General features: G+C 37.6%; 1 protein-coding gene across 3 annotated transcripts in view; it reads left to right on the top strand.

The window, feature by feature from the left end:
* Nucleotides 1–27,765, top strand: part of HDAC9 (histone deacetylase 9) — a 927,746-nt gene that overhangs the window by 59,643 nt on the left and 840,338 nt on the right. For all 3 annotated transcript variants that reach the window (XM_046020997.1, XM_046020994.1, XM_046020996.1), the window contains exon 3: nt 13,049–13,168. In XM_046020997.1, the coding sequence (XP_045876953.1) occupies nt 13,144–13,168 (25 nt within the window). In that variant the 5' untranslated portion in view covers nt 13,049–13,143. The remainder of the gene's footprint in view (nt 1–13,048; nt 13,169–27,765) is intronic.

Genomic DNA, 27,765 nt, shown 5'->3' with positions numbered 1-27,765 from the left:
CTTTTCAAGAGCTTTTTTGATTGCACAAGGGTTTTAATTTCAAAGTTGACAAATTTTGTCTTGAAGAAATACTGTTCTACCTGAAGTCATGAAGATATTCCTTTTTACTTTTTAAATGTTTGTGCAACAGAGTGAATTGTTCCTTTTAATATTTTGTTTTGTTTTGTTTCCAGACGTATATGTTTCTGTATTTATGACATGTAGCAACACAAGTCTGATTTATTGGGTCGGCTCAGTTTTATATAGGCTGTGACTGTTGAGAACTATATAATTTAAAGGTTGATGAGTTTATGAAATTTTATTGCTTAGAAGAACTTCAGGGGGTGATATAGTTTTTTTTTTAATTTTTAATTTTTTTTTTTATAAACATATAATGTATTTTTATCCCCAGGGGTACAGGTCTGTGAGTTGCCAGGTTTACATACTTCACAGCACTCACCATAGCACATACCCTCCCCAATGTCCATAACCCCACTCCCCTTCTCCCAAGCCCCCCTCTCCCCAAGCAACCCTCAGTTTGTTTTGTGAGATTAAGAGTCACTTATGGTTTGTCTCCCTCCCAATCCCATCTTGTTTCATTTATTCTTCTCCTATCCCCCTAACCCCCCATGCTGCATCTCCACTTCCTCATATCAGGGAAATCATATTTTAAAACTGAGGCCCAGAGAGACAGGGAGCCCCAATTCTAGAACTACTTGTATTGATACAGTGAGTTGCATCGTTACTGCATTATATTATTTTCATGGCTGAGGAGTCTACCTAACCTTGAAGAGAAGTTTTACACTATTACTAGATAACTTAACTCTTGTGCTGAGTAAAATAATGGTTGCTGATTTATATCCAAGAAAATAAAACAACATTTTCATAGTAGAAATTTTCATGAGATGGTAGTACATTATTTTATTTGTAACTTTTTTTTTTTTTTTTTTTTTTTTGGTCAGAAGCAAGGAGTGGTTGATTCCTGTGACTATAATGCTTATTCATGCTTCAGTGATGAGTGCATGATTATAAAAATAACTAGACATCAGTTTTGTTGAGAATCACTGATTTTCCCCAGAGTCCATATCTTCTTTTGGAAAGCTTCTGTCACTTACATGCCTTTATTGTGGACCAAGGTCCCAAAAGAGAAACTTCCTTTCACATAATCTCTCAACTTTTCTGAGTACTCATCCACATCACTACCTGTACCATATACTGGCCCTCTTCCAACTCACTGAACCTGTTTATTTTCTCAATATCACTCAAGTCTCAGGCTCTTTAAGCTCAGGGATAAAATTAAGTGCATTTCTGATGCCCAAAATAAGCATCTCAAGAATTTTTCACTATTTTTTTTCTTAAAGGATTGTTGCAGAGGAACTTAAGAGTGAATGACAGTTGACAGAAGATGTGGTTGCCCAGCAACTGGCAATTTAAATAACTAGGAGCTGATATGATTTACCAACCTGATAAACAGCAAGGACTTTAATACAATCTTAAGGACTGCTACAGATGTTGCATTGAGCTATTTATATGTGTTGATCTGTCTCAGTCTATTTTAATATGTGTGTATATATATACATATATATGTGAATATTTTTTCCTGTAGAACTGGAATATGAAAGCAAAGGCTGCATCTCTTCGCCTATGTGACATTAATAGAAGTTGCCTGCAGTAAAATGAGTTGGTTTAGCCCCTTTGTTTTTATGCAGATACTCAGTGTCTAAGGAGGGTTTTTCACTCAGAGGAGATAAATGTCCTGTGGATTGAGTGCATAGTTTGAGTTCTGAGGTTGTATTTATATACTCAGTAATTATTAACTTATTTTGGCAAGTTTTATAATTTGAAACTTCTCTCCATTTTTTGAAATGGAGTAGGAATTGGTCTTTATTCTTCATGGGAATAATGAGGTTTAATAAGATTGGCTCAGTGAGTTGGCTTAATTGATTAGTGTGTTTTGCTAATGGGATCAAGTCTCTTGATCCTGTCATGAGCCAGCTAGCTTCCTGGAGCAGGTCAATCTTCATCTTGGCTAAAGTCAGCCTTCCCAGCCCTCACTGGACGTCTCTCACACAGTTCCTCTTAGGGATGATAGGAAACCTGTGACCCATCAGCAATAATAGTGTCACCATCCAGAATACCCCTCTTGGCGGGAGTCAGCACTATCACTCTGTATATAAAGAATGTGGTGTACTTGAGAAGCAGTCTGTTTAAAGTTCTGTCATCTTTTGGGGAATGGAATGTGCTGCATGAAACAAACTACCAAGATCCTATTAGGAGCACAGAGCTTGAGATAACTTGGAGGATTATTTTAACACTGAAAATAATTTATGGTATGGGAATACAAATATCATTTTCATCACGAAATAGTTGAAGGACACAGCAAGGTAATTTTAAAATTGTTTCTTGACGCTATTTACAATTCACTGAGGTTAGGACTTAGGAAGCTTCACGGGAAGGAGGACATGTTGGCCAACTGTGTGTGTTTGAATAATATTCAGTACCCTAAAGCTGTATGCTAGCTCTTCCAAGGCACCTTCTCCCTTCTACCTCTGAAGTCCAGGGAAAGCTCCCAAAGTCCTTTGTGTTTGTGCTATCCTGTTCCTTTTAGGAAATGATGCCTATTAAGCCTGTAGTGTTTCCCAATTCCGGGGCCACTTTGCAATACAGGAGCCCTTATTGTCAGAGCGATATCTCACATTGGTTGAGCACTGTGCTAAGTATTTTAAATATATTGTTTTTTGTCCCTACAAGTTGGTCTTAGAGTCAGCAACTTACTGTGAGCAAAAGGAAAGTCAGAGTAGTAAAATAATTTCCCTGTGAGAATGCAGTAAGAAAATCAGAAAGGTGCAATGTACATTAAGGTCAATCAGACTATAAAGCCAGTGCACTTGTTCACCGTGTTACTCTCTCTCTCTTTGTTTTGTTATTTTATTTCTTAATTGTTCATATATGTGGTGGTTCTCATGTTGTAGCTCAGTTAAGAATCATTGTGGAAGCTTGTTAAAAACACTGTTTCTGGGCCTTTGTCCCAAAGATTCTAATCTAGGAGGTTCTTAGATCAGTGCCAAATATCTGAATCTGCATTTTCAGGGGAGTCCTTGGATCACACTATTGGAGATCCTGGGTGTGAAATCTGTGAGGCAGGATCTATCCGAGCCACCCTCTGGGCTGTGTACTGAACCTTCCTAGTGAGCACCTAGTACGTACACATTACGTTTAAGCATCGTTAAAACTGTTGTTCTTGTGTGGCATGAACCTGAGTTGATCTTTCCTATTTTTTTTTAAAGATTTTATTTATTTATTTGACAAACGAGAGAGCAAGAGAGAGCACAAGCAGGGGGAGCCACAGAGAGAGAGGGAGAAACAGGCTCCCCACAGAGCAGAAATCTGAGATCATGACCTGAGCTGAAGGCAGACACTTAAATGACTGAGCCACCCACGTACACTGAACTGGGGTTCATCTTAACCTGAATATAAATGCGAGGTTTGTGTCAGAAAAGTCAGTAATAATTGGTAGGGTAAAGTTCAAGAAATGATTTATTTCTTACATATCCATGTATTCTGGAAATTGAGGGGTATCCTAAGATATCAGTGTGTATTCAAACAAAACCTCTGTAGAGAAAGAAAAAGCCTAGGTAAGAAAAGAACCCAAGAGGGAAGGAACTGAGATAAATCTTAGGTATAAACTGTATTTCTTTGGGAGGAGATGAGAAGAAGACAAAGATGGAAGGTGGGAGGTTGGTTCAACTCATTAGTTAAGGGGGGGGGGGTGTTTCTTCAGAAAGAGGTCAATGAAGTAAATGACCTGTTCAATTGAAAGAGATTCTGGAGAAGGCTAGTAGAAAACAGGGTCAAAGATAGAAAATGAGGAGTAAAAGGAATCAGTGACAACGTGGGTATTGATTGGGAGGGTAGCCCATATACCTGCCCTCTTCTGGCAGTGGCCCGTGGCTCATGGCTCATCCTATTTCCCTTCTTCATTGTGTGGGAATTCTGCTGCTGTCATTTCTTCCCCTCAGGTGCATGTCTGTGTCTGGAGGTACCTCTTGGCTGGCTTAAAATCGAACTGACCACTAGCAACAGATAGAACAGTAGGTAAAATTATTAGTGAAATCCTCCTCAAAATAGGGGGAGAGGCCTTAGAGTCTACTGAAATTCCCAAGGTGATCTGTTGAAACAATAGAAAAGTGCTTTTTAGAAGGATTTATACAGTGCTAGGGTCTATACTTCCTGTTTCTTTTCCGATTTCTACAAAATGATAATGGTTCCTAACTTACTGTTTTTGATATGCTTATGCTTTTCTTTCTATCAGTAGCCAAGAAGTGATTTAAAAAAAATATCTTTGCATCATCAGTCAGTGAAAGACTAAGGTAAATAGCATATATTCACAAGCAAGGGATGGCACACTGTATTTCCATAGAATGTGCATTTGCCTTCTAAAAGAAAAAAGCAAAGAAAGGAGAAGAGCTTTAGTAATTAGATCCCTGTTGTAACCCTGGTGGAGTGAGAAAGATTAATAGCTGTGCCTCAGAACTGTTCCAGGGTGAGAGGCACCGTGTATCGCAGATTCCTCCTGAGATAGAACTTGGCCTGAAGTAAAACGCAGTTCCTATACTAATAATGATAATAATCGTCAACATTTTTGTGCACTTTCTCCTTACCGATGACTTTACATTTATTTTTTCCAAGCCTCCCAACGACCTGGTGAGTTAAATAATTCATGTTTAAGCATCTGAGGCTCAGAGAGGTTAATTGACTTCCATACCACCCAGCTAGTGAGACATTTTACATGGGCAATTTGCTGCATGAAGGGATTATCAGATCTTCAAAAGGTGAGTTGCAGCATTAAAGAAATCACAGACATTTAAAAAAAATGTATTCAATATTGAAGTTTGGAAAAGAGAACTATGTCAATCTAAATTGCAGCGATAGATAAAGGTCTTTTGTGTTTGGCTAGCTGATCATAACCCGTGCCTCCACACTGGCAAGGGAGTAGACCGGGAGCCAGGTTCTTTTAAGCATGCTTGATCGGGCAGTGTTCTGCAGGGAAGGTTATAGTGTAAGAGTTACAAAGCCCTCCTGCTGCCCAGGTATCAGAGGTTGTCTGTTACAAGTTCCTTCACTTCGACTATTACTTCCTTTTCACAATTCTATTTTGGACTTCTGTCTCGTGTGTATTTACAGGTAGACAAAGCTCTTTTTCTAACAACCCTTTTGCCATGACTGAAAAGGAGCCTTGTATGTCCTGCAGTTTCTGGGTATTGTGATTCTAGTTTTAAACTCAAACTGATGATAATGGTGGCTGTGACTCCCCTATTCCCTATTGTCCAAGGAGGGAAGTTGCAGGTAGGGGCTTTCAAAGATGATCCAATAAAAATCAGTGCACTAAGAGTTTTTGATAAAATGGTTCTCATTATATAGAAGCCATTTAGGATATGCCTTGGGTACTGGAGTCCCTGGGGCTAAGCCCAATGTTTTTAAAAAAAACAAGCCTCCCTGAGAAAAGGTCTGTTTTATTAGCGCAGGTACTGTACTTGGCAGAACATCTTATGGAATGAAATAACCAGCAGACCACTCCTGATTGTGTTATGTATTTTTAGATGTTACCATTGAGTTATATTTATAGTATAGACTACTGAATTCCGTCTTAAATATGCAAAATACATGCATAACTAACCTCCCAAGCTGCATTCCCTGCTCTATATTACACCTACATTGTAGCCTGTGCTTAAATGGCTCTCCTAAAAGTCTTAGAGTGGGGCTTATTATTTGCTCTCAAAATGTAAGCACGGAGATTGATGTGAGATGTGTGGCTCTCTGGGTGACACGTTCTGTTCTTTGCTGTGCTCAAAGGTGAAGTCAGCAAACATCCCATAAGCAGGTAGGGACTGAAACCAAGCAGGTGGGGATTCTTGCGTAGGTAACTGCCCAGAGACCAGAAGGAGCCAAAAGGGGCTGATGTGCCAGTGTTTACCAGTGTGTTTGGTGATGTGGAGCACCCGTTGTCTGCTGTATTAGGTGAGGTTAAATCACGTGACTTTATCATTGGTGTGGCTCTTGTTATGTGCATCAGTTTCCCAGTCCCCAGAGTCTCCAGGGTTCCGTTGCTTAAGACAACTTTAAATATTGTCAGGAGCATTATTTGTACAGTCCTGCTTCTGTTACTAGAATTGAAGGGGAAAAAGGATTCTTAAATCTCTATATCCCATTCTCTTGTGTCTTGGTGAATAGTGGTTTGATTATTTTGATAGAATTGTGGAGTTTATAGAGCTTGTCTAATAAAGAAATGGATTTCCTTGAGAGGAGAAAAAGCTGAGGCTAGTAAGGTGAGAAGCTGAACCCTTCCAGAGATCTGAGAAATCACTTCAGTCGAAAAGCCTAGAAAATGACGGTATCTTGGATAATAATGTCACTCATAGGAAAATTTGTTTTTTGGTGTATGGTGCCTTCCCCGATCCATGAAGGTATCCACCCCATCTGGGTCTAGTCTTCCTAGGTGGTGGCCCAAACTGTAGAGTATTTTTTTGTTTTTTTGACTCAAATCCAAGGACTTTGTACTAGTCCTTCAGAGCTCCATACTAAAACATTAGATAAATGATTCTGCCCTAAAGCCAGGCAACTATAGATTCATTAGTTTAGCCCTTCCCCTTTGTCGACTCATTTATCAAGAATTTATTGTGGATCTATATGTTTTAGGTGCTGTGTTAGGTGTGGGGATTACTGAGATGAACACGGTATAACCCCTGAAGTTAGGAACATAGTCTTAGGGTGGATAAAAGTACTTGGCTAACATAAGAGGGGTTATTATTATCTAACACAAGGGGTGTCCTTATGGGTATGGTACAAGACATAGTGGAAAGGAATATAGATGAGGAAGCTGACCTTTTACTTGGAGTGGCTGGTTAAGAATACTCATTGAAGGTAGTCTTAAAGAATTTGGTCTGGGAGGTAACGAAGAGGAGATATTAGTATCCTTTGCAGAAAGAGGTACCAAAACATGGAAATTTGAGTATGAATGGTACTACCCAGGAATGATCAGAACCCATAGTCAGCCGATGTGCTTCACTATAGCCATTCAGGTAGTGTTTGTGTTGATTATTTGGTGCCTGTGTCTCACCCGTCCTTAATAATGTTGAACATCATGACAGGCTGCTTGGAAACACAGGACTTATGTGTGAGACAAAGAAGGAAGGAGAGAAGGTGGGGTGGGAAGAAATGAATTATGAAGGAACATGAATACCAAGTGGAGAATATGTAGGTCACTGAATTTTATTCATTCATTCATTCATTCATTCATTCATTCATTCAGATGGTCCCTAGAGGCAGGGATGTCAGACTGAAGGCTTGATAAAGAATATAAAATGAATAATTACTTGGGGGGCACCTGAGTGGCTCAGCTGGTTAAGTGTCTAACTCCTGGTTTTGGCTCTGGTCATGATCTCAGGGTCATGGGATCAAGCCCTGCATTGGGCTTCTGCCCCTCATTGGGCTCTATGTTCAGTGTGTAGTCTGCTTGAGATTATTTCCCTCTCCTTTTCTCTTTGCCCCCCCTACCCCACGCTTGCTCTCTCTCTCTCTCTTTCAAATAAATAAATAAATAAACAAACGAAAGCTTAAAAAATAATTACTTAAGCCAAAGTAGCATTCATTGAAATGGAAAGGAGGACCCAGATATGGAAGATTTTTTTAAGACATTAATGTACTGGCTTTGGTGATTATTTGTGGGAAATGTAAGAATCAGAGAAGTGAAATATAATCTGAGGTTTCCAAAATGAGTAATAGAATGTTTTGTAGGTACTTAATAAGAGTTTGTTGAATTAAATGAAGTATTAAGAGTAATTTTCTAGTGTTTTCCTCTAAAGATGAAATTATGACAGAATTTCACATTCTGAGGCATAAGAGAGAGACTGTGGGTCTGATGATACTCACTGCCCTGGCACAGTAGGTTTATTTCACCAATAAACTCTCTTACAGTAGATGTTACGAATTGAGTCAGCTCATGGAGCCTACCTACTCTTTAGTGGAATTGAGGCTATAATCGCTCCAACTAAGAAAAGAAAGGACCTGCAGATGAATGTAAATGGCTTTGTAGACTGAGCTGTGCATTACAAGTTGCCTATTTCTCAGAAAGATATTTTAGAGAGATATAGTTTTCGCTAGTTACAAAATTACAAAAGCATTGTTTTTTTTTTATTAACATATGTATTATTTGCCCCAGGTGTACAGGTCTGTGATTCATCAGTCTTACACAATTCACAGCGCTCACCATAGCACATAACCTCCCCAATGTCCGTCACCCAGCCACCCATCCCCCCCCAAAAGCATTGTTTTCTTAGTGACATATTGTCCAAAATAATACCAGTTGTCCATAAGGAAAAAAATATATATAGTAAGAAGCTCAGACTGTAGTTAAAAAACTAAAAAAGATTGTGGTAGGTCTATGAAGTCTAAGGTAATGAAAGCTTAAACTGTGAAAGTTCATGTAGACATTCATTCCAAATTTTTTATTTATTTTATTGTTTTTTGTGTGACTGAGTTCAGTCTATTCAATGGCTAGAAAGGTGCTTTAGTAAAGGAGACTTGTTACTCAATGAGTCATTACTGAAATTGTAATGTGTTGGTAGACACAGTCTTGCTATTTAAGCAGCTCTGCTAGCGTGGCCTGTAATTCGTTGTGATGCTACAGAGAACAGTTGGCTAAAAGTCAGAAGACAAGCCCTTCCATATTACCACCTACCTGTCTGTGACCAAATCCCTGAAACTCTCTAACACTCCAGTTCCTCTTCTGTAAAATGGAAATAATAATGGCTTATCAGTATACTCCAAAGGGCTGTTGAGAAGTTCGGAAGAGATCATCCTTGGGCAAATTCTTTATGTCTGTAAGGTTCTGCTGATTTGCCGGGTGATTACTATGGAACAGGTAATGGTGGTGGAATGGCTGAAGGACCTATGGAAACAACCCCAGAGTGCTGTTAATGAGAGCACTGTGGGCTGGGGCACTGTCGTGTGCTAATGCCCTCTCTTTTCCCAGCTGCACGGGCAAACTAGGACGTTGCAGGATGTCAGCACCTTGGACTTTTGTACCATGCTATATCCCAAGATATTAGAGCAGTAACTTACTTCTAGGCAGCTGAGCAACTTCCTGTCAGAACTGATCTTTTTGAAGCAAAACTCCTCGTTCCCTATTTTGGATTTGTGTAGCTCAAAGAATAGCTTCAGGAACCCAAATAACCATTCTTGGATCTCAGTAGGTAAAAGATTCATTTTTGCTCTTGTATTTTGCTCTTGCTGTGCTTGTGTTTATCTCCTTAAATGTTCCTATATATATTTTTACAGCATGGACAAATTAATGTACAAATTAATTGAAACTATTAATTGAAAGCAAGTATCTGCTTGGATAATTTGTACTCACAATCAGCATTACTTGCTTTTTTCTTCTTTTTTTCATTTATCTACCCACTTGAAGGCCAGTTTCCTATTATTTCCACATCAGTCTTATCGTAAGAATGGCTAATGTACTACGGGAAAATTTCCCCATTCTAAGAAAATAGTCTGTTTCTCTGTGGCTCATTTGGATAAAGAACTGTGGCAAGATTTAAGAATAAATAGCCCATTCTCATTGACAGATTTTCTCCCACTGACCCCTCTTACTTTCCTAAGCAGCTTAAAAACTGTCCTAATTTGTGTAAATTCTGTATCAGTTTTGTCCCTAAAAGGTGTGAACAAGGCTGTTAATCTGGTGATTTTGTTGGCCAAGAGGGAAGAGAAGTTTCTTTCTTTTTTTTTTTTTTTTTAAGATTTTATTTATTTATTTGACAGAGATCACAAGTAGGCAGAGAGGCAGGCAAAGAGAAAGGCAGGGTGGAGTGGGGGAAAGCAGGCTCCCTGAGGCGCAGAGAGCCTGATGCGGGGCTCGATCCCAGGACCCTGGGATCATAACTTAAGTCAAAGGCAGAGGCTTTAACCCACTGAGCCACCCAGCCACCCTGGAAGAGAATTTTCTTTAGCTGATGATGTGCGTGTATGTGCATACACACATTTACACACACATGTATGTATAAAGGATGGATACTCCTGAAACATTTTAGGAGAGTTTTTTTTTTTTTTAAAGATTTTATTTATTTGACAGAGAGAGATCACAAGTAGGCAGAGGGGCAGGCAGAGAGAGGAAGGGAAGCAGGCTCCCTGCTGAGCAGAGAGCCCGATGCGGGACTTGATCCCAGGACCCTGAGATCATGACCTGAGCCGAAGGCAGCGGCTTAACCCACTGAGCCACCCAGGCGCCCTTAGGAGAGATTTTTAAATGACCATAGTTCAGTTACACAGCTACTATAGTCATCGTGATAATTTTGGTTTAATGTGGCTCATCGGGAATGGAGATGCAGTACGTGGAAACTAGTATGTATCAACAGAAATGCATATTAATTTTCTTTTTACAGTGTTCAGATAACAAGACTTTCATAATATTAGAAGAGTATGTCATGATTAGGCAGTTATTAATATGGCTGAATGGCAGAGAGAGTAGTTTACATTTTAAATATTTAATGCTATTTGGGAAGCCAAATTCATATTTCCATCAGAGATGCATTTTGCAAGTTAGGTCTAGCGCTGTGAAGGCAAAACCCAACAATTATGTAACTAGCCATGAATCAGCATGTCATGGACATTTGTTATGTATGTTTGGGGAAATAAATGGCAGGTGTGTGGAAAAGAAATATCTTTTTCATTTTATTTTATTTAAAGATTTTATTTATTTATTTGAGAGAGACATGAGAGAGAACATGAGAGGGAAGAAGGTCAGAGGGAGAAGCAAACTCCCTGTGAAGCCAGGAGCCCGATGTGGGACTCGATCCCAAGATACTGGGATCATGACCTGAGCGGAAGGCAGTTGCCCAACCAACTGAGCCACCCAGACACCCTTAGATTGGTGGATAAGTAGCAAAACTTTGGCTTTACTCTTATCACAATTGAACTTTTGGAGATTGTTGGTTAAATTGAGTTGTATTTGTACATAAACAAGTATTAGTTGAACACAGTGATGTTATAGATTAAGATTTTTTTTTTTTAAAGATTTTATTTATTTATTTGACAGAGAGAAATCACAAGCAGGCAGAGAGGCAAGCAGAGAGAGAGGCAGGGAAGCAGGCTCCCCGCTGAGTGGAGAACCTGATGTGGGGCTCGATCCCAGGACCCTGAGATCATGACCCGAGCCGAAGGCAGAGGCTTAACCCACTGAGCCACCCAGGCGCCCCAAGATTTTTTTTTTTTAAACACAGACTAACTCAGCCCCTGATGGAATATACCATTCAGTACTACTTCACTTTCCTACTCTTAAGGTTTCCTATCTCTTTTTGTTATTCTTAAAATTAAACTGTACGTTGAGAATCAAGGGGTATCAAGAGCATTTATGAAATATGTCAGACTGCAGTGTAAAAAAGTAAAAATGTCAAAATCTTTAAAGTCCACCCTCATTAATTTTAAAGTCTATAAATTCAGATCTCACTCAATTTCCATTTTGGTTTTGCTTTATTACCTTTTAATTATGAAGCAGATGATATCTCATTTTCCTCACCCATAGAGGGAGGGGAGATACTAGTCTCTATTAACATGGTTGACGTGAAAATGATATTAAAATGGCAATGTGTCTACAAGTACTCTGACTCTAAAGAACTATACACATGAGTGTTACTACTTTAAATTATGATATTGAAAATGTGATATTGAAGTGATTTTTCATTTCAAAGCCAGTGTCACTATGCTTCTGCTGATACAGAAATCAAGAGTTTTCTGCTTTTCATTTTTCATCTTTTTTTTTTTTTTGGTAGAAATACTGGTTTTTCATCAACATGGAAATTCAGATTCTTAAAATAATGCTGATCAGTGTAATTAGGTGCAAGTAAGTATAAAACAAGCACATCACTGTCATTTTTGAAGGATATTTATAAAAGTATACATTTTATTGTTACTAAATTTGAATACTTTTCCAAGATCAAAGATAAGATGAGAAATAGCCTGCTTAGCTAGTGACTCTTGCTTAACTGTTTTAGTTACTAGCCTATTTCTATGGAGAGACCACTCGAAGTATGATAGGTGTTCATGGTGATGTTATATAGTTCTTCAAAGGAAGCATGTATTTATATCCTGCTTTATACATTTGGGCAAAAATAGTAATAACACTTTCAAAATACTGATGGGAAATTAAGTCCCAATAAATATGTTGGATCCTCAAGAGAAGTACAATTCTCAGTCTTACAGCATTCTCTCTATAAAAACAGTGCAATTGGGATATACTATTTTAGTAAGAAACTCATTAAGTACAATTTTAAAGGCTGCTTCTTCCTCTTCTTTTTTTAAACTTTGACATTCCAGTAAACTGTGAGGAAAATGTCCTTCCATTTGCTTTTCCTTTGCTGAAGTGTCTAGAAGTGAGACTACATTCAAATTAAAAGCAGAAAGTCCCTTAAATTCCTTTCAAGAAGTCCATCCTGTAAGTGCCACTCCTAGAAGGACTATGGCTGTTACTACTTCTGGCTGGAATGAGATTACAAAAGATTTCAAGAAGAAATGGAAATTATAATAGGGAGTTTCTCTCTTATAGTTCATGACCTACTTGTTCCTTATTTTGGTTCATTACGTTTTTTCACTAAGAACTCCTGTCCCTAGAAGGAAATCTTTGACAGTGATATTTAATCATACTGTGCAATGAGACACTTACATCCACATTCCAAAAGATATTTTTAATTTGTATAGTAATGATAACAGCAAACAAATTAGAGTGAATAGTATACAGGAAACTAATTATAATTTTGGGAAGTGCTTTCTTCCTCACAGATTACTTCCATGCCTGTCATATTCCTTGATATTCTTGATATTTCTGTGCTTTAGAGCATGACTGGTCAATTTTCTTTTTTATGGATGAAGACTTAAGACCCTGGGGAGGTTGGTATGACTGCCTCAAAGACCCATGGCCCCCCTGGGGCTGAGCTGAGATGCAAAGTCAGTTCTCTGTCTTCCTGTGTGGCTTGACATAACCTGTATCATACACATCTAATTTTTTTGTCCATTCTAGATTTCTCCTCTGCCAACCCCTCCCGGACCAACACTGACCGCTGAAGGAAGGTTGTGAGTCTGAAGCCCATCTTCTTCGTCCTTCTCCAGAGTCTCATGATGAGCTCACCAGTGCAGCCTGGTCAGTCTGGTTCCTTTTTAAACTATTAACAGATTTTATATGAAAGATATTGCTTTGTGTTGCTTCAAAGCGAGAAAGTTAAGTCATGAAAAGACTTTTTTTTCTGCCAAAGATTGGTTAATATGATGAATTCTGAATTTTGTATTCCATAGCTAATCCTCTGTTATATAACCCGGTTTGCTTTCCAGGCACTAATTTCATTTGCATTGTTATCTGAGCACCAGACTTTAATCCGTCTGTTCCTAATGTAGCATTGGATTGGATTTTGTGACATTATTAATATTTATTAAATATGATGTAGGCATCTAATTCACACCCATAGTCTTTCTGACCTAATATATGTTTGTGTGCTTTTAAATTGTGCTGTGGGCTTTGGAAAGTAGCTTGTGGATTTATACCTTCTCCATCTTTTTGACACACAGGAAGGATATTTCTCCTCCCTGGCCTTCTTTGCCACCACTCCTGTTTCCTATATATGTATTTAATTATAATCTCGACACCTGCTTCCTCTGAGTCTAGTGTAATATGTGGCTCATTTAGTGTTGTGATCAGCAGAGCCAACACCCATTCCTGCAGGAACAGGGTGTCACTCTTGGAGCAAACATAATTCAGGTCTCAGAATGACGGAGTACAGTCGGATATCACAAGTTAATCATGGATAAATTTTAAAAAGAATTTTCTGCTTGGATCATTATAGGATAATTTATTTCTATTACTGTTTTTTTTCTTTAAAAAAAAAAAACAACCCTCGTGATGTGTTGATATCTTTGAGTTATCCAACTCCCGAGGTTGAAACTAGTATAATATTATATTCAGGATTTACAAAAGGAAATCTTTTGCCAAGATTTTCGATCCGTGGAGTGCCACGCCCAGATATGTTGCTCTGATATTCCACTGTCTCATCAACCTTTCCTCACATCCTCAACGGGCTGCCTGCCAGCTTGTAGGTTGAATATGGAACTGGAAATTATTGTAGGATGGAATTGTGACTGTTGATTCCAAGTGACATAGTAAAGATATTCCAGAGTTTTGGGAACCACTGGTCTAGCCTGCTATACTTGGTCCTTCCCCTGCTGCTCTCTGCCCCACCCGCACCCCATAGGTAGCCCTGTGGGGGAGCTACATTGCTTATCACAATTGTAGCATACTATTATTATCCTTTCTATTAAGATTAACTTAAAATCTAAATCTATTAACCTAAAATGTTTGCATTTTATATTTGTATATATTGCATTTTAAATATAATTTTATTTTAAATTTGATGTTTCAAATGGCATAATTTTAAAAAGTCATTTAATTTAGAGCCATTGTAGTCATATATTTTTTCCCCCTTTTCTTGTGATGAAATGTGTTGAAAAACCGTACGAAAACCAGTAGGAACAAATTGGCTAAGTACAGAAGTGGCAGAAAACTTCCTTCGTTTCTGGAAATTCTGATCTAGAATTTATATAGGGATTTGTCTTTAATTCTCCAGACCAGAAAATAGACTTTTTACATATTTAAAAGAAAGGTGTCATGTCCCTTTATTCTCCACCCACCTCTATCATATCCTCCCCATATTGTTGGTTTACCTCCCACACTGACTTCACAGAACAGTGATGGGGCAGACTGAATGATGAGCAAATAGAATTTATGTCAGTGACAACAGCTATATCCAAGTGAAACATTTGAAACAGCAACTTTACCAAGATATGTAATCTTGAAATGGACAAAAAAAAAAAAAAAATGCAGATGCCATCATGGCTAATGAAGGATAAAACTAGACAGGAAAAATTTGGATCCAAATTATAATTACACTCATTTTATGAAACTCACTCACTTTTATAGAGTGCAAGTGTAGCAATTTCAGTATCTGTGTAGTTTTTATTTAGCATTTGTCTAACACCTTTACACCTGGCCCCACTTGTCTGTAATGAGAAACACATAATCCCATTAACGACATTATTGTAATGATTAGATTCCCAATTTAGGCCATCAAAGCCTATCTAAAGGTAGCTAGCTTGCAGTGAATACAGGAATATTTTGACAACCGTATTTTTGACAACCGTAGTTAAAGAAGAGAATCAGTACTATGTAATAAATATTTTAAAATGTTACATGCTTAAAGAAAAGTGGACCCAAGAGCAGAAAGATAAACAGGGGAGAGAAATATTTATACTTAATGTGCGCTATGGGCACCTTAGAGGATTTCTCAGGTAGGTCCATATCACCTCTAATTTCATTCTAAAAGTTGTGTTTTTTTGGAATGTTGGTGTAAGGGTGATACGACTTTTAGTTTTCTTGTCTGATGTGTGGAGAAGGGTGAGATTTTTGTTGCTATTGAGATAACTGCTGAAAAGGTAAAGCATACTGGGCAAGAAAGCTACAGGCATGGTGTGGGTACGTAAGGGGCCAGTGGCCGGAAGTAACATTACTGAACTTTGTGTGGTAAAAGAGAGAAGGAAAACAGAGCGTGCATGTACCTAACCCCTCCTGAGGGAGAAGAAACAGACATGATCAAAGGGGATTTGAAGTTAAATAGAAGTCTTATTGTCTACCCAGCATAGACTGTTGTGTAGAAAGTGGATGTGAATCCTTGCTTTGAGGTGCATATGGAGGAGGAGGGAGTAAGATGTAGAGCTCAACTTTTTATATTCAGGATGATAACTTGTAGCATTTTTTTCTTTTAACTCAGAGCTTCTATATATATATATAAAGGTATTGTAGTATGTAAGATGGACAAATACTTTGGACTCTTTAAAAAAACATAAAGTAAAATAATACCAAATACTTAGATTAATTCTGTGTATACCTGATATTGACTCACAACTGGTAAAATCTGACGGTTGAGATCAGCATTCCCTTCAAGAATATCGATCTTATAATATCAAAATACCCTTTGAGGCTGCTGTTTAAATCAGGAAGTTCTTGCCAGCCATGATATTTATATTTGTTCAGTTAGGAGAAGGGAAAAAGTGGGTGATAAATGAGACAACTACTGAGTGAAGTTCATTGGACATTAGAATCACTAAAGTTTCCCTGTGTACTTTTAAAAAAATGTTCTGCTCTATTGAGAGCAGCATACAGAGGTCTTAATTCTGTTTGGGAAGTTTTTATGAATGAAATACGAATTGAGGAGTGTCGTGGCAAATGGGCCAGGTGGGCGGGAATCTTTTCTATTTATTACAAATGCAAACTATGACCGAGACCTGAAATGCACTTTGCATATGTAAAAGAAAATGTTCTGGCCATAAACATGAAAACATTGTTCTGCTATTATTAGCCTGTATCTTATGGTGCCATATATATTCTACTGGTGAGAAATAACCTAATCTTTTGATATAGAAAAAGTGTTTTTCTTACATATCCTTAAAAAAAGAAAAGAAAAGAAAAGCTATCTAAAAAGAGACTTAAATTGCCCCGAGGCAATCACCATCCGTTTGTTTTGCTTTTGTTCTGCAAAGGGCTCTAAGGAGTTATTGTGCACAGAAAAATAGACTCACTCCAGTTATTCCAGAAATTCTTTAATAGTCAGTGCTTTGGACAGAGTATTTATGTTTGTCTTGAAAATTGGTTCGGGGATCGTGTGAATTCTTGTTTTCCCCATAAAACTTCTCCATCCCTGTTCAATTATAGTTGATATCAAGTACTAAATATTGCCGTCTTGATCATGTATTCAGTCAAACAATGAGTGCTGATTTTTGAATATAGAATTCACTGGTTTTTATTTTAATCTTGGTGCCTCAATAATGTTCTAAGTTAGAGTGCTGGGTGTTGCTTTTTGGGCACTGAAGAGCCTGAATGGAGGGAAGACTGTCTGGATAAGACTGGCAGCTAGCTGTGGCAGTTGTGATAGTCAGTCATTCAAAGCTCATTAAGCATTTTGTGCCAGGCCCTGTGTTACTCAGGAGGGATGCAAAGAGTACTAAATCATGGTCTGCCCTGTGGACAGCACTTTAGTGGGAGACACAGACAAGTAAGTAGTAAGTGTATTATTTTAATAAATATAGGAACAGAAATTAATTCCTTCTGTACAGTATTGCAGATGATTTTTCTAGTAATTTAATTTTTATCAGGATTGCCAAATCCCAGAAGGAATGATTTTAGGGCTCATCTAATCTAGAGTTTTCCAAACATGTCAGATAATAAAAATCACATGGGGCTCTTGTTTTAAATACAGATTCTCAGACTCCTCCCCTAAAGAGAATTATGCTGTCGACTTGGGTGGAGGGTACTAGATAACAGATTGCATGATGCTCTTCACTGTGACTTGGCAAAGTGTGAAGTGTTTTTTAATCTGTCTAACAAACACTACGATTTCTCACTTGGAGACTCTAGAAAAACCAAAAATACATCATTAAATCCTATCTCAATGTAGAAATACGTATTTCTTCTGTGAGCTAATATATAACTCAGTGATTTTGCTTTCTGCTAAGTGAAAAGCTAGTGCTGTTGAAAACTCTAGGAGGTAATAATTTGTGCGGAAATTCTCTTGCCTTTATATGTATTCTCTGCTGTCTAGGCCATCCTGTTTTTATGTGGAGGTGGCCCAAAGACATAGATAAAGGACATCCCCCCTCCGCAAGTCAAAATTGATTTCCATCTATTTTAACCTAGATCAGATTTTTAGTATGATCCCAAGAATATAGAAAACATGACTTAAGCCTGGGCATTTTTAAGAGTGAATAAATAAAGGCTGCATCAACCTTAGAGTAATTCCAGCGTGACTTTTACTTTTGATGAATCTAATTTGTATAATGTAATTTTGACAAAAATGTAGCCAAGGAATTTTTTGAAACATAGAACACAATGTGTGTGATGCCTCTTGATCTTGGGCAATGCTGTGGCCTTGCGGGCATCTTCGTGACTTTCGATAGTAGAGCTGCTATAGCTCTTGCAAAGTCCTGCAGTATTAGTTTTCAAAGCCCTTGCATAAAGGTAACTAATTTCTCTTTTCTTCACCATTGTGAGAACAGTTACAACAATTATTCCACCCATATGGAGTGAGAGGACTGGGCGTATACAAACAGAAGTTAAAGGTTTGTGGGAAGATCTAATTTTCTGTTCCTTTTCTCATTGCCAAATGTTAGGCAAAAATTAATTGATTTTTCCCTTCATGCTTCTGTTTTGCTAAGCAGCTGCATTCTCTTATAGAAATGTAGTAGATTTAACTTATGATCAAAAAGTTCTTTGAAATATAAATTGTTATGGAAATGCGCAGTAGTATAAACAATTTGAGGGCAAGCATTAATAAAAGCTTCACTGCAAGCATTTTTAAAGAGGACTAATAAAAGTTTCATGGTTCAATTAATACAGCACAACATTGGGTTTTCTAGAAGTATATGGGGCCCAGAAGGCCTGCCCCTGTTTTTAAAATTTACGAACTCTTTAATGATTCACCACTTTTACTCCAGTGCATTGCCCACTGTGGTGCCATTTAGTCCTTAAGTAGGGAACTAAAACCAGGACAAAGTTACAAACAAAGATCAAAATGTCCAAGTGGGTATTTTCTCTACAGTTCCTTCACAATATGTTACTGTAGAAAATGAACGGTAAATGAAATAGAGTCATAGGACAAGTCAAGTAGGTTATGACTTCCCCGGATGAGTCTGACCAGTTGACTTTTTAATGAAATAAAGGTCAAATCCCATTTCAATAAGCTCCGTGTAACTAAAATATTTTCAGTCTCCCAGCTAATTATTTATTTCAAGTTGGGTTCAAGAAGAATATTCTAAATTCGTCTCTTGAAGTTTTGTAACAGAATATGATGGGAGTACGATATTGGTGGGAAATAACGAATGTTAAATGTATTAAATATTATTTTGGGTTTTCTTTTACTATTTTAACTTCGTAATTAACTGACTCATTCTTTTGCTGTTGCTAATTCTAAACTTCTCAATCTGATATTCAAGTTTGAAACATAAACCAGAGAGAGCATTTTATTTATTCTCCAATTCCGAGGGACAGTACTTTAAAAGGGAGGCACAGACCAAAATGTTCAGTTTAAATTTATTTTGTGCATTTATTTCTTCTCAACTTTACTTTTCACAAATAATGTTGGTGGGTAATTCAGTTTATATAATTCTTATTATGTCCATTATATAATTCTTATTGTGTCCATAGCACTACTAAAGAAATCCCCATAATGTAGTTCAAACAGAAAAGAAGGTTATTTCTTCCTCACATAAAGATGAAAAAGACTTTCCTGAGTGGCAGGCTAGTGGTGATTCTATTGGTGATTCAGGACCCAGACAGTTTCTAACTTGTGGCTTGTCTTCTGCTTTTGGATTCCAAGGTCAATGTACATTTCTAGATCAAGCTGATAGAAGGGAAATGGAAGAAGTGGGTTTATGTGGACATTTTCATAGGTACACCCACATTTCTTTGGGTTGAATTTAGTTACCTAACCCCACCTGACTACAGAGGAGGCTGGGAAAAGGAGTCTAGCACTGGTCCAGGAAGAGGAGGAAACAAATTTGGTGAGAGTAGCTGGCCAGTTCCTACGCCATTTGTCTTGAATATTTACACCTGGGAGTGCAAAGACAGCATTGCTTTCAAGAGGTAGGAGTATTTCATAATGTACTCTTGACTAACCCTATGAGTCAAAAGCTACGTATTTTTTTTTAAAGAGATAAAAACAGTGAAATTAGAGAAATTCAGCTTTCTACATTTTCTAAGAGATGCTTAAGGAAGCCTTTCTTTGTGAATAATGTGAAAGAGTGAAGCTGTGTAGCTACTGGAAAATTCAAGTTCTTGTTGTTAGTGGAACCTTCTAGAAAATGGGAATAATATGTATGGTATAGAATATTATGTGTCCTTAATTAATGTATAAAAGTCATATCAACCCCAGCTGAAGGCTGTGTGCAGAAGGGAAAAGTTGTGTCAGTTTATCTGAAATTATAGTTACACATATGCTGAGGAAGAAGTAATTTAATAGTCGCCATTCTTATGTTTGCTCTTCATTGCATATTTGCATCACATTTTTTAACAACTTTGTAGTTTCAAATATTATGATGAAAATCTAGGTCAGATAGGCATTGGTTGGTAAACCCTTGTTTTACACTGATTTTTCATGAGGACAATTATAAAACAATGCTAGACTTTAGTTTTTGAAGATCCAGGAGCAAATATTAGGACCTCCACAAAACACATGGGCAACCTTTTGTTTATAACAGGTATGGGCCTTTACAGAATTTTCTTTTTCTGTGTATACTTTGGGGTTTGCTGTTAATGATACCAGGGTTGTGCATGTACACCTGTGTGTGAGATGGAGATTGTTTTGCAATGTTATAATAAGTCTTAGGGAATACAGAGGTATGTAGGACCATATAAGATCCACTAAATACTCAAATGCTTTACCTTCTCTGTTTTTCTATTGATTTAATTGTTATTGGTTCTCTTTTAAGAATGTCAGTGTACAGAGCAGTCTTTTCCATTTATAATTTATTAGTTCTAATTTTTTGTAGAGTTAGAAAGCAAAGAACCATGTTAAATAAAATTGTTAGTAAGATAAGAATAAATTCTTTAAGTTCTGAAGAAATGCACAATGTCCTCTGTTATGAACAAAATATGTTTCTTTTTTCTTAAATATTGCAATTACATTTTAATTATCTCCCATCCCCCTTATTTTCTTGGTTATTTCTATCTTTGTTATATAGATTCATAAGATCCTGAGTTTTCGAAAAAAAAAAAAAATCCCAAGTTTTCTAATAGGTGAGCGATTATTATGGCTTTGATTTTGTCATGCTTATCCTTGCAACTTATGATCAATACCTTTTATCTACACGTGTCTCATATGTAGATTTGTACATTGCTTCAGAGGTACTTTAATACCCCCAAAAAAGAGACTTGTGACTTAATTTATTGGTGAGTATTTCCTTAAACTCTTATATTGATTTATAGAGAGTAGAAGAACTCTGAGGTGGTCTATGAAATTGTTTTAAGTCTTTTTTCGTGATGACTTTCTGGGATTTGATTATATGAAGAAAATTCTTTCCTCTTACGGTGGGTGGTTGCTCCTCAGTTGGCATGGCTTAATTAACCTTGTCTCCCAGACCATTAACTTCCAAGAAGAGTTTCTCTTTGTATTGATATCATAGTTCATTGGCAATTGGCCAGGCTGGGGAATTTCCTTTGAAGTTGGAATTTGCCCTAATAATTTTGCTCTCTTTGGAATTCTGTGAGTCCTAAGAGAGGGCAGATAATCCTAGGACCACCTATGCAGGCGCTCATCTTTTAACTTCGACCTCAGAGAGAGATGTTCTTTAAAAAGAAATGCTGAAATGACATAGGTACAAAGTATTAAGAAAAACCAGGTAGTGGGTTTGGATTTTCTGAGAATATAAGCATGTTAAATGACAGCTGGTGATACCTGGGTCTTTTGTTATGGGAAAGGCTGTTGGATTACCTCACTTGTTTTTTTGCTTGTGAGATTCCAAATGCTTTCTGCAGATCTAAGACTGCTGTATAAATGGACAAAGCCAGAACTTTATCTAGAACTCCTCTTTTTATAATCTTTATCTGGTAGGAAAAAAGTATAGGAAGTCATTTTAGTTACTTGTTGGGTATGTCACTGGAATCTCAAATGCCTGTCCAATGTATTCATGGGCATGGACATTTGGGGATGGTTACTATCATTCAGGGAGTACTATCTTTTGAAATAAATTATTAACCCAGTGATTGTGAAATCATTCTTCCTGAAAATCTGTCTCCTCTCATCATGTATTAAAAGTAATGTTATGATTAAGGATATTTTGGAAATTACTTTAATTAGCTCAAAGCTATAAAAATTGTTTCTGGGTGGTTTTATATATATTTTTAAATGTATCTATGCCACCAATATGCTTCATTTTTTTTTAATATGCTTCATCTTTAATGGAGACGTTAATATATATTATTTTGGTTTTATGTTTAAAGTGGAACAATAAATTAGAAAACAGATTTTAAAGGTAATAGTATTTTAGTGAAAGGAGCTGGAAATTAGTAGAAAAAGTCAGGAAGCCAATTATAGAAGGAGGAAAAATAATACATACCATAACTTGTGTTGGATAACGTGTGCTATCGAATCTTTGAATTTCAATAAAATATGTCAAAGTAGAGTTCATTTCCCCTTCTGTTGGGAGAACTGATAGTCCGCCTACCCATCTGCCTTCCTACCTTAGTTTTCTTTCTTTCTTTTTTCTTTTATCCTGCTTAAGTCCAAGAAGGATTTGGGATTTTATAGTGATTTTATATTTATTTAAAAAATAAAATATATGAGGAGGAAGAGAAAGAAAGGAAGGGAGATTGGATAAAGCAAATGCCCTTGGTACATATACTCAAGTTCTATAAAGTTGCTAAAGAAGGAATAGATTGGCTCTGAACTTCTGGGTAGCAAGTCTGTTTTCTTCTTGGAGATTACTTCTCCTTTAGCCTAACTGATCAAGTCACTGCCCTGTTGGAGAAATGTCAGAGACGCTCCATAACCACTCCCTGAGGTACCTAAGGACTCCATACCCTTTTCATGTTTGTCTTTGTTTTCCTCCTCCATAAACCATGAGTCGGTTCTGGTCATGACATGGAGCTGTGTGCCTTCCCCAGGTCCTGCTCTTCTGCCTGCAGACCCTTGAATGAAACTGTCTCATGTCGGGAGTGCCCTCTCCTATATTATTATCCCTTCACTTGGTTATTTATCCTTCAAGGCGTGGCTCTATCTCGTTCTTTGAACTTCTTGTTCTGTGAAGCCTTCCTTGGTGATCGTGGGCTCTTCCCACATCTATTACCTCACCAGATATGGAGCTTATCTCCTGGAGGTGGAGGTTTTCTTATTCCTAGCACAGTAATAAATGAAGCTTTTTGAAAGCAAGAGACCTGTTTCTAAGATTTTTTTAAAATATAAAATAAGACAATTGGTGATTTTACTCATGGTTGCTTGATTAGTTAGCTAATATGTTGCCTAGCACATAAAAGGAGCCAAATCAGTAAAGAACAAAGGGCATTTTGTGAGGAGGCTGATGCACTGTCTTTGGAGGGAAGGGAAGCAGTTGAAAATATCTGAGCCAAAGGAAGCTGCTTGATCTCCGTGGTAAATCATGAACTTTCCCTTTGTTTCTTATTTATTTGTTTGTTGACTTTCTTTTCCTTTTACCTCTTCATGAAGGTTTTGAGCTATTCAGTGCTACACACTGAAATGCTTTTGTCTTTCTAGGGTGGCTTCCCTATCCCTTGAACAATAAACATTGCAATAGGGTGGTTATTGTTTGTGACCTCTGCGGCCACCTATTGAGTTCCCTAAATGTGAATTCTCTAGTTTAGAGATACTTTAGCTAGCACAGTTGTAGAGACTGAATGACCAGCCTTTTGCCTTCTGGTAACTTGGACCTCTCCCTCTTCCAATACCTATAAGCTACCTCCGGCCCCATGAAAAATACACACTGTAGTTAAGAATAGAAGAAAGAGTAAAAGGATTTTGAATTGTGGTTAAGCAGCAAATTGTTTTAAGTTAGAATTCATTTGGTCCTACCTCATTTAAACTTTTAAAAATTAACGTATTTTTTGCAGACTGTACTATTAACAGTATTTTTTTTATGCAATAGGTTTCCAAGGACCTTCTGTGCAGTATGTATAAAGGAAAACAGCTGGTTTAAAATTTATGACATCTATATGTTTTCAAGTCTTCTCATTTAAAGTGATGAACTCATGGCACTTTAATATGGTAGTTGAAGTCTTCATAAGGATTACATGAGGATCCTAAATTTTCTGTGGGTCTCCATTGAAGATGTGCTTTGGCTTTATTATTTGACATTGTTGCTGCGTGATACTGGATAGATGATGTGATCTCTTACTTGGCATTTATCTAGTCATGTGGGGTTGCTTTCATTTCTGCTCAGGAAGTTCATTTTTCTAAAGATAATGAAAGAACAGATGTGGAACAGGTAAGCATGGCATATCTTTCCCTCACAGCTCCCTTTGGAACCTCTTTGGGTAGGCTCTTGTTTGTCACACACAAAAGAAGTATGTCTTTACCCTGAGTGATGCAATGGTCCAGCCTCCTGTGGGGTAACATCCACTGACAATAACGCCATAACCCATTAGTTGATCGCAAACTCCCTGAATCCACAGGGGTTTGCCTCAGTCTAAATGACTGACTAATTCTTAAACTACAAGTTGAACCTGGGATCCTTGGGGAATTGGGACATGTTAAGGTTGGATTGTTTATTTTGCTTGTTATAACTCGGATCATTATGGAAATGTTTACATCCTGCTGTAGTTAAATGTTCTTAACCAATATATAAGGTGAAGAGGTTTGGTCTTTTGGCTTCTGCTTTCCTTATATTCTTTATCATTCTCTACCTCTACCTTCACTTAAAAAAAAAAAAAAAGAAGTGTTCACACTCATCAGTTCTAAGTGAATCCATATCTTTTGCATTGAATTCTTGGCTATCTTATCTGTTACTGAGAAATTACACAAATGCATATTTGAAGTTACTGGTAAAAGCCCAAGGACTTAAACAGAAGCTCTGGAAACAAGTGTTACCTGTTATCTATCCGCTGTTCACTAAATCTTTCTTCGTCCCAGTTTCTTTATTTGGAAAATATGTCATGCATTTGTTATATCAATACATAAAAGATGTAATTATAAAAGAGATACTAAAACAGATAGTATTCATTTAGAATTATTATGTACAATTTTGCCCTTTTTTCTCAGCTGTGACCTGTAACTATGCTTTTGTGAATGTCACCATGAACACTGATGTCTGTAGGTCTTTCCACACTGGTGAGAAGACCCATCATTACACGTTTTGTCACAATTTCTAATGTGTCTGTCTCAAGCTTGTTCACTTTTGAGCAAATGGAATTATGCCACCCCACTTGCTCCTTCTATGCCATCTTCCTACTCTGTCCCATCTCCAATAGTAAATGACGGTGTTGCCTTGCTTAACCTTTTGATGCATTTTTATACCATTTGCCATGCCAGTCTTCTTGTGTGTCCCCTTCTGAATCTGGTTTTGTTTTTTGTTTTTTTTGCCTCTTCTAGCTTCTGGTGTGTTACTTTGTGGCAGCATCATTCTAATATCTGCTTTTATGGTCACATTGCCTTCTCCTCTGTCTGTGTCTAATATCCCTGTGCCTCCCTCTTATAAGGATACATGTGATTGCATTTAGGGCAATCCAGGATAATCTGTCCATCTCAAGGTCTTTAATCATATCTGCAAAGCACCCCCCTTTTTTTGACCAATGAGATAACATTCACAAGTTCCAGGGATGAGAATATGGATATATTTTGTGGGGTCGTTATTCACCCTCCCCACACCTGACTGAAATAATTTCTCAAGTCCTACCGGTGTGTAATTTCTGTTCATGCATTTGCTCATTCACTCACCTAGTCACCAGACTTTTATTTCATGCCGGGTATATGCCAAACACTGTGCTAGGTATTAAGAATAACACACTGACCATACTTTTAATAAGTTCATTATTTTGTCAATAAGATGTACCATACAGAGTAAACACAGAGATACAGGTAAAAGAGATAGTTTGATACAGGCTATAAGATTAATTCTTTTGGGGGCGCCTGGGTGGCTCAGTGGTTTAAGCCGCTGCCTTCGGCTCAGGTCATGATCTCAGGGTCCTGGGATCGAGTCCCGCATCGGGCTCTCTGCTCGGCAGGGAGCCTGCTTCCCTCTCACTCTCTCTGCCTGCCTCTCTGCCTACTTGTGATCTCTCTCTGTCAAATAAATAAATAAAATCTTTAAAAAAAAAAAGATTAATTCTTTTGTATGTCTCCTTTTACAGAATTCTAGAACATAAGTCACCATCATGCCTCAGTGCTCATAAATTATTTCAGTAGTTATAGAGGGTATGTGCAGCCTGTGGACCAGAAAGTGTTTTGCAGGAGGGAAAACATGTATCAGCTTAAATTCAATTCCAAAGAATTTGTTGAGTACAAAATAAAGCATAGAACTTGTCCTCCAAGGAATTTATAATCTTATACAATTCTTATCAATATTCGCTGCATGTCAACATCAACAATAGAGCTTTAGAAAAATATCCCTGCCTGCTCCCCACTGCATCTCATGTTTGATTTTGGGTGGAGCCTAGAGGTCTTTTTTTTAAAGGCTCATGGAGAAATTCTTAAATGCTGTTAGCACTGAGCACAGGGACTCTCTTGTCAAGGAGAAGTGACCCATAACTAGGAAAACAAAGGCACAGGTACTGTTAAAAATATAAGACAGAATGCTTTAAGTTCCATTAAGATATATAGAAACAAAATAATTTGGATACTCATAGGAGGGTGAGTTCATATCTGGCTCAAGGCAAATTTGGAGTAGGAAGTATTTGAAATGTCCCTCATAGATAGATAAGATTTCAAAAGATGAGGTGGGTAAGATTAGGGAAGATGGGTGGTCATGGCTAGAGGCAAAAACCAAGGGTCCACAGTTAGGCACAACATTTCCTTCTGCTCAGACTTTCTGGCCTGGAATCCAGAAGCATCTGGAAAATCTAAATTTAAACCTTGTCTTTAAGCCATTTCAAAGGTAGTAGGGTACACCAAATTTTATTTAACATCTGATACGTTGATGTATACTTTTTAAAAGTTCAGAAACATGATAGCTGGACCTCTGTCTGCAATTTTAATCTATGTCCCGTAAATATTAGAAGCAGGCTTCAGTAAGAAAAATAGAAATGGAGGGGAAAGTTTTAAGTGTTTCAAAAGAAGAATAGCTAGGATATGGTGATTGATTGACTGAAAGACAAAAGCAAAAATAACTGTGAAGTTCAAGAATGATAATAGAATTAGTGCGAGTAAGTCATATTGATAGAAAAGATAGTCAGCTTTTGCTGAATTTTATCTACAAGCAAGGGACTTCATTACTATATTTTCTTTATTTCATGGAACTCTTTTCATAACTGTTGATGTGTAGATACTTTTCTTATCCCTACCTTACACATAGGAATGTTGAGACTTTGAGAGGTTAAGAATCTTGCTCTATCAAGGTCTCACAGTAAATTGAGTGGAACAAATCTAGGACTCAGAACTAGGCATCCTAATTCTAGAGTGTGTATTCTTTTTTTTTTTCTTTTTTAAGATTTTATTTATTTATTTGAGAGAAAGAGTCTGCGAGCATGAGTAGGGGGAGGGGCAGAGGGAGAAGCAGACTCCTCATTGAGCAGGGAGCCAGCCCGATCTCAGGACCCCCAGATCGTGACCCTAGCCAAAGGCAGACACTTAACTGATGAGTCGCCTGGGTGTCCCTAAGGTGTGTGTTCTTAACCACCATTCTGCTGGTCGTCAGGAGGTTAGCTTGAGATGTAGAGCTGATGAAGAGAACTTGGTCCTGAAGATAAGAATTTAAGAATCATCTAAAGAAAGTTCACAGTTGAAGAACATGGGTAGGGACACCTGGGTGGCTCAGAGGGTTAAAGCCTCTGCCTTCGGCTCAGGTCATGATCCCAGGGTCCTGGGATAGAGCCCTGTGTCGGGGCTCCCTGCTCAGCAGGGAGCCTGCTTCCCTTCCTCTCTCTCTGCCTGCCTGTCTGCCTACTTGTGATTTCTGTCTGTCAAATAAATAAATAAGATCTTTAAAAAAAATGGGTAGCTTGAAATTAGCAAAACATGACCATATTAATTAAAAGAC

Source organism: Meles meles, chromosome 10 (genome assembly GCF_922984935.1).
Source record: "Meles meles chromosome 10, mMelMel3.1 paternal haplotype, whole genome shotgun sequence".
NCBI classification, from domain to species: domain Eukaryota; kingdom Metazoa; phylum Chordata; class Mammalia; order Carnivora; family Mustelidae; genus Meles; species Meles meles.
The sequence above is the reverse complement of the archived record's forward strand: the minus strand, read 5'-3'. Positions and strand labels throughout refer to the sequence as shown.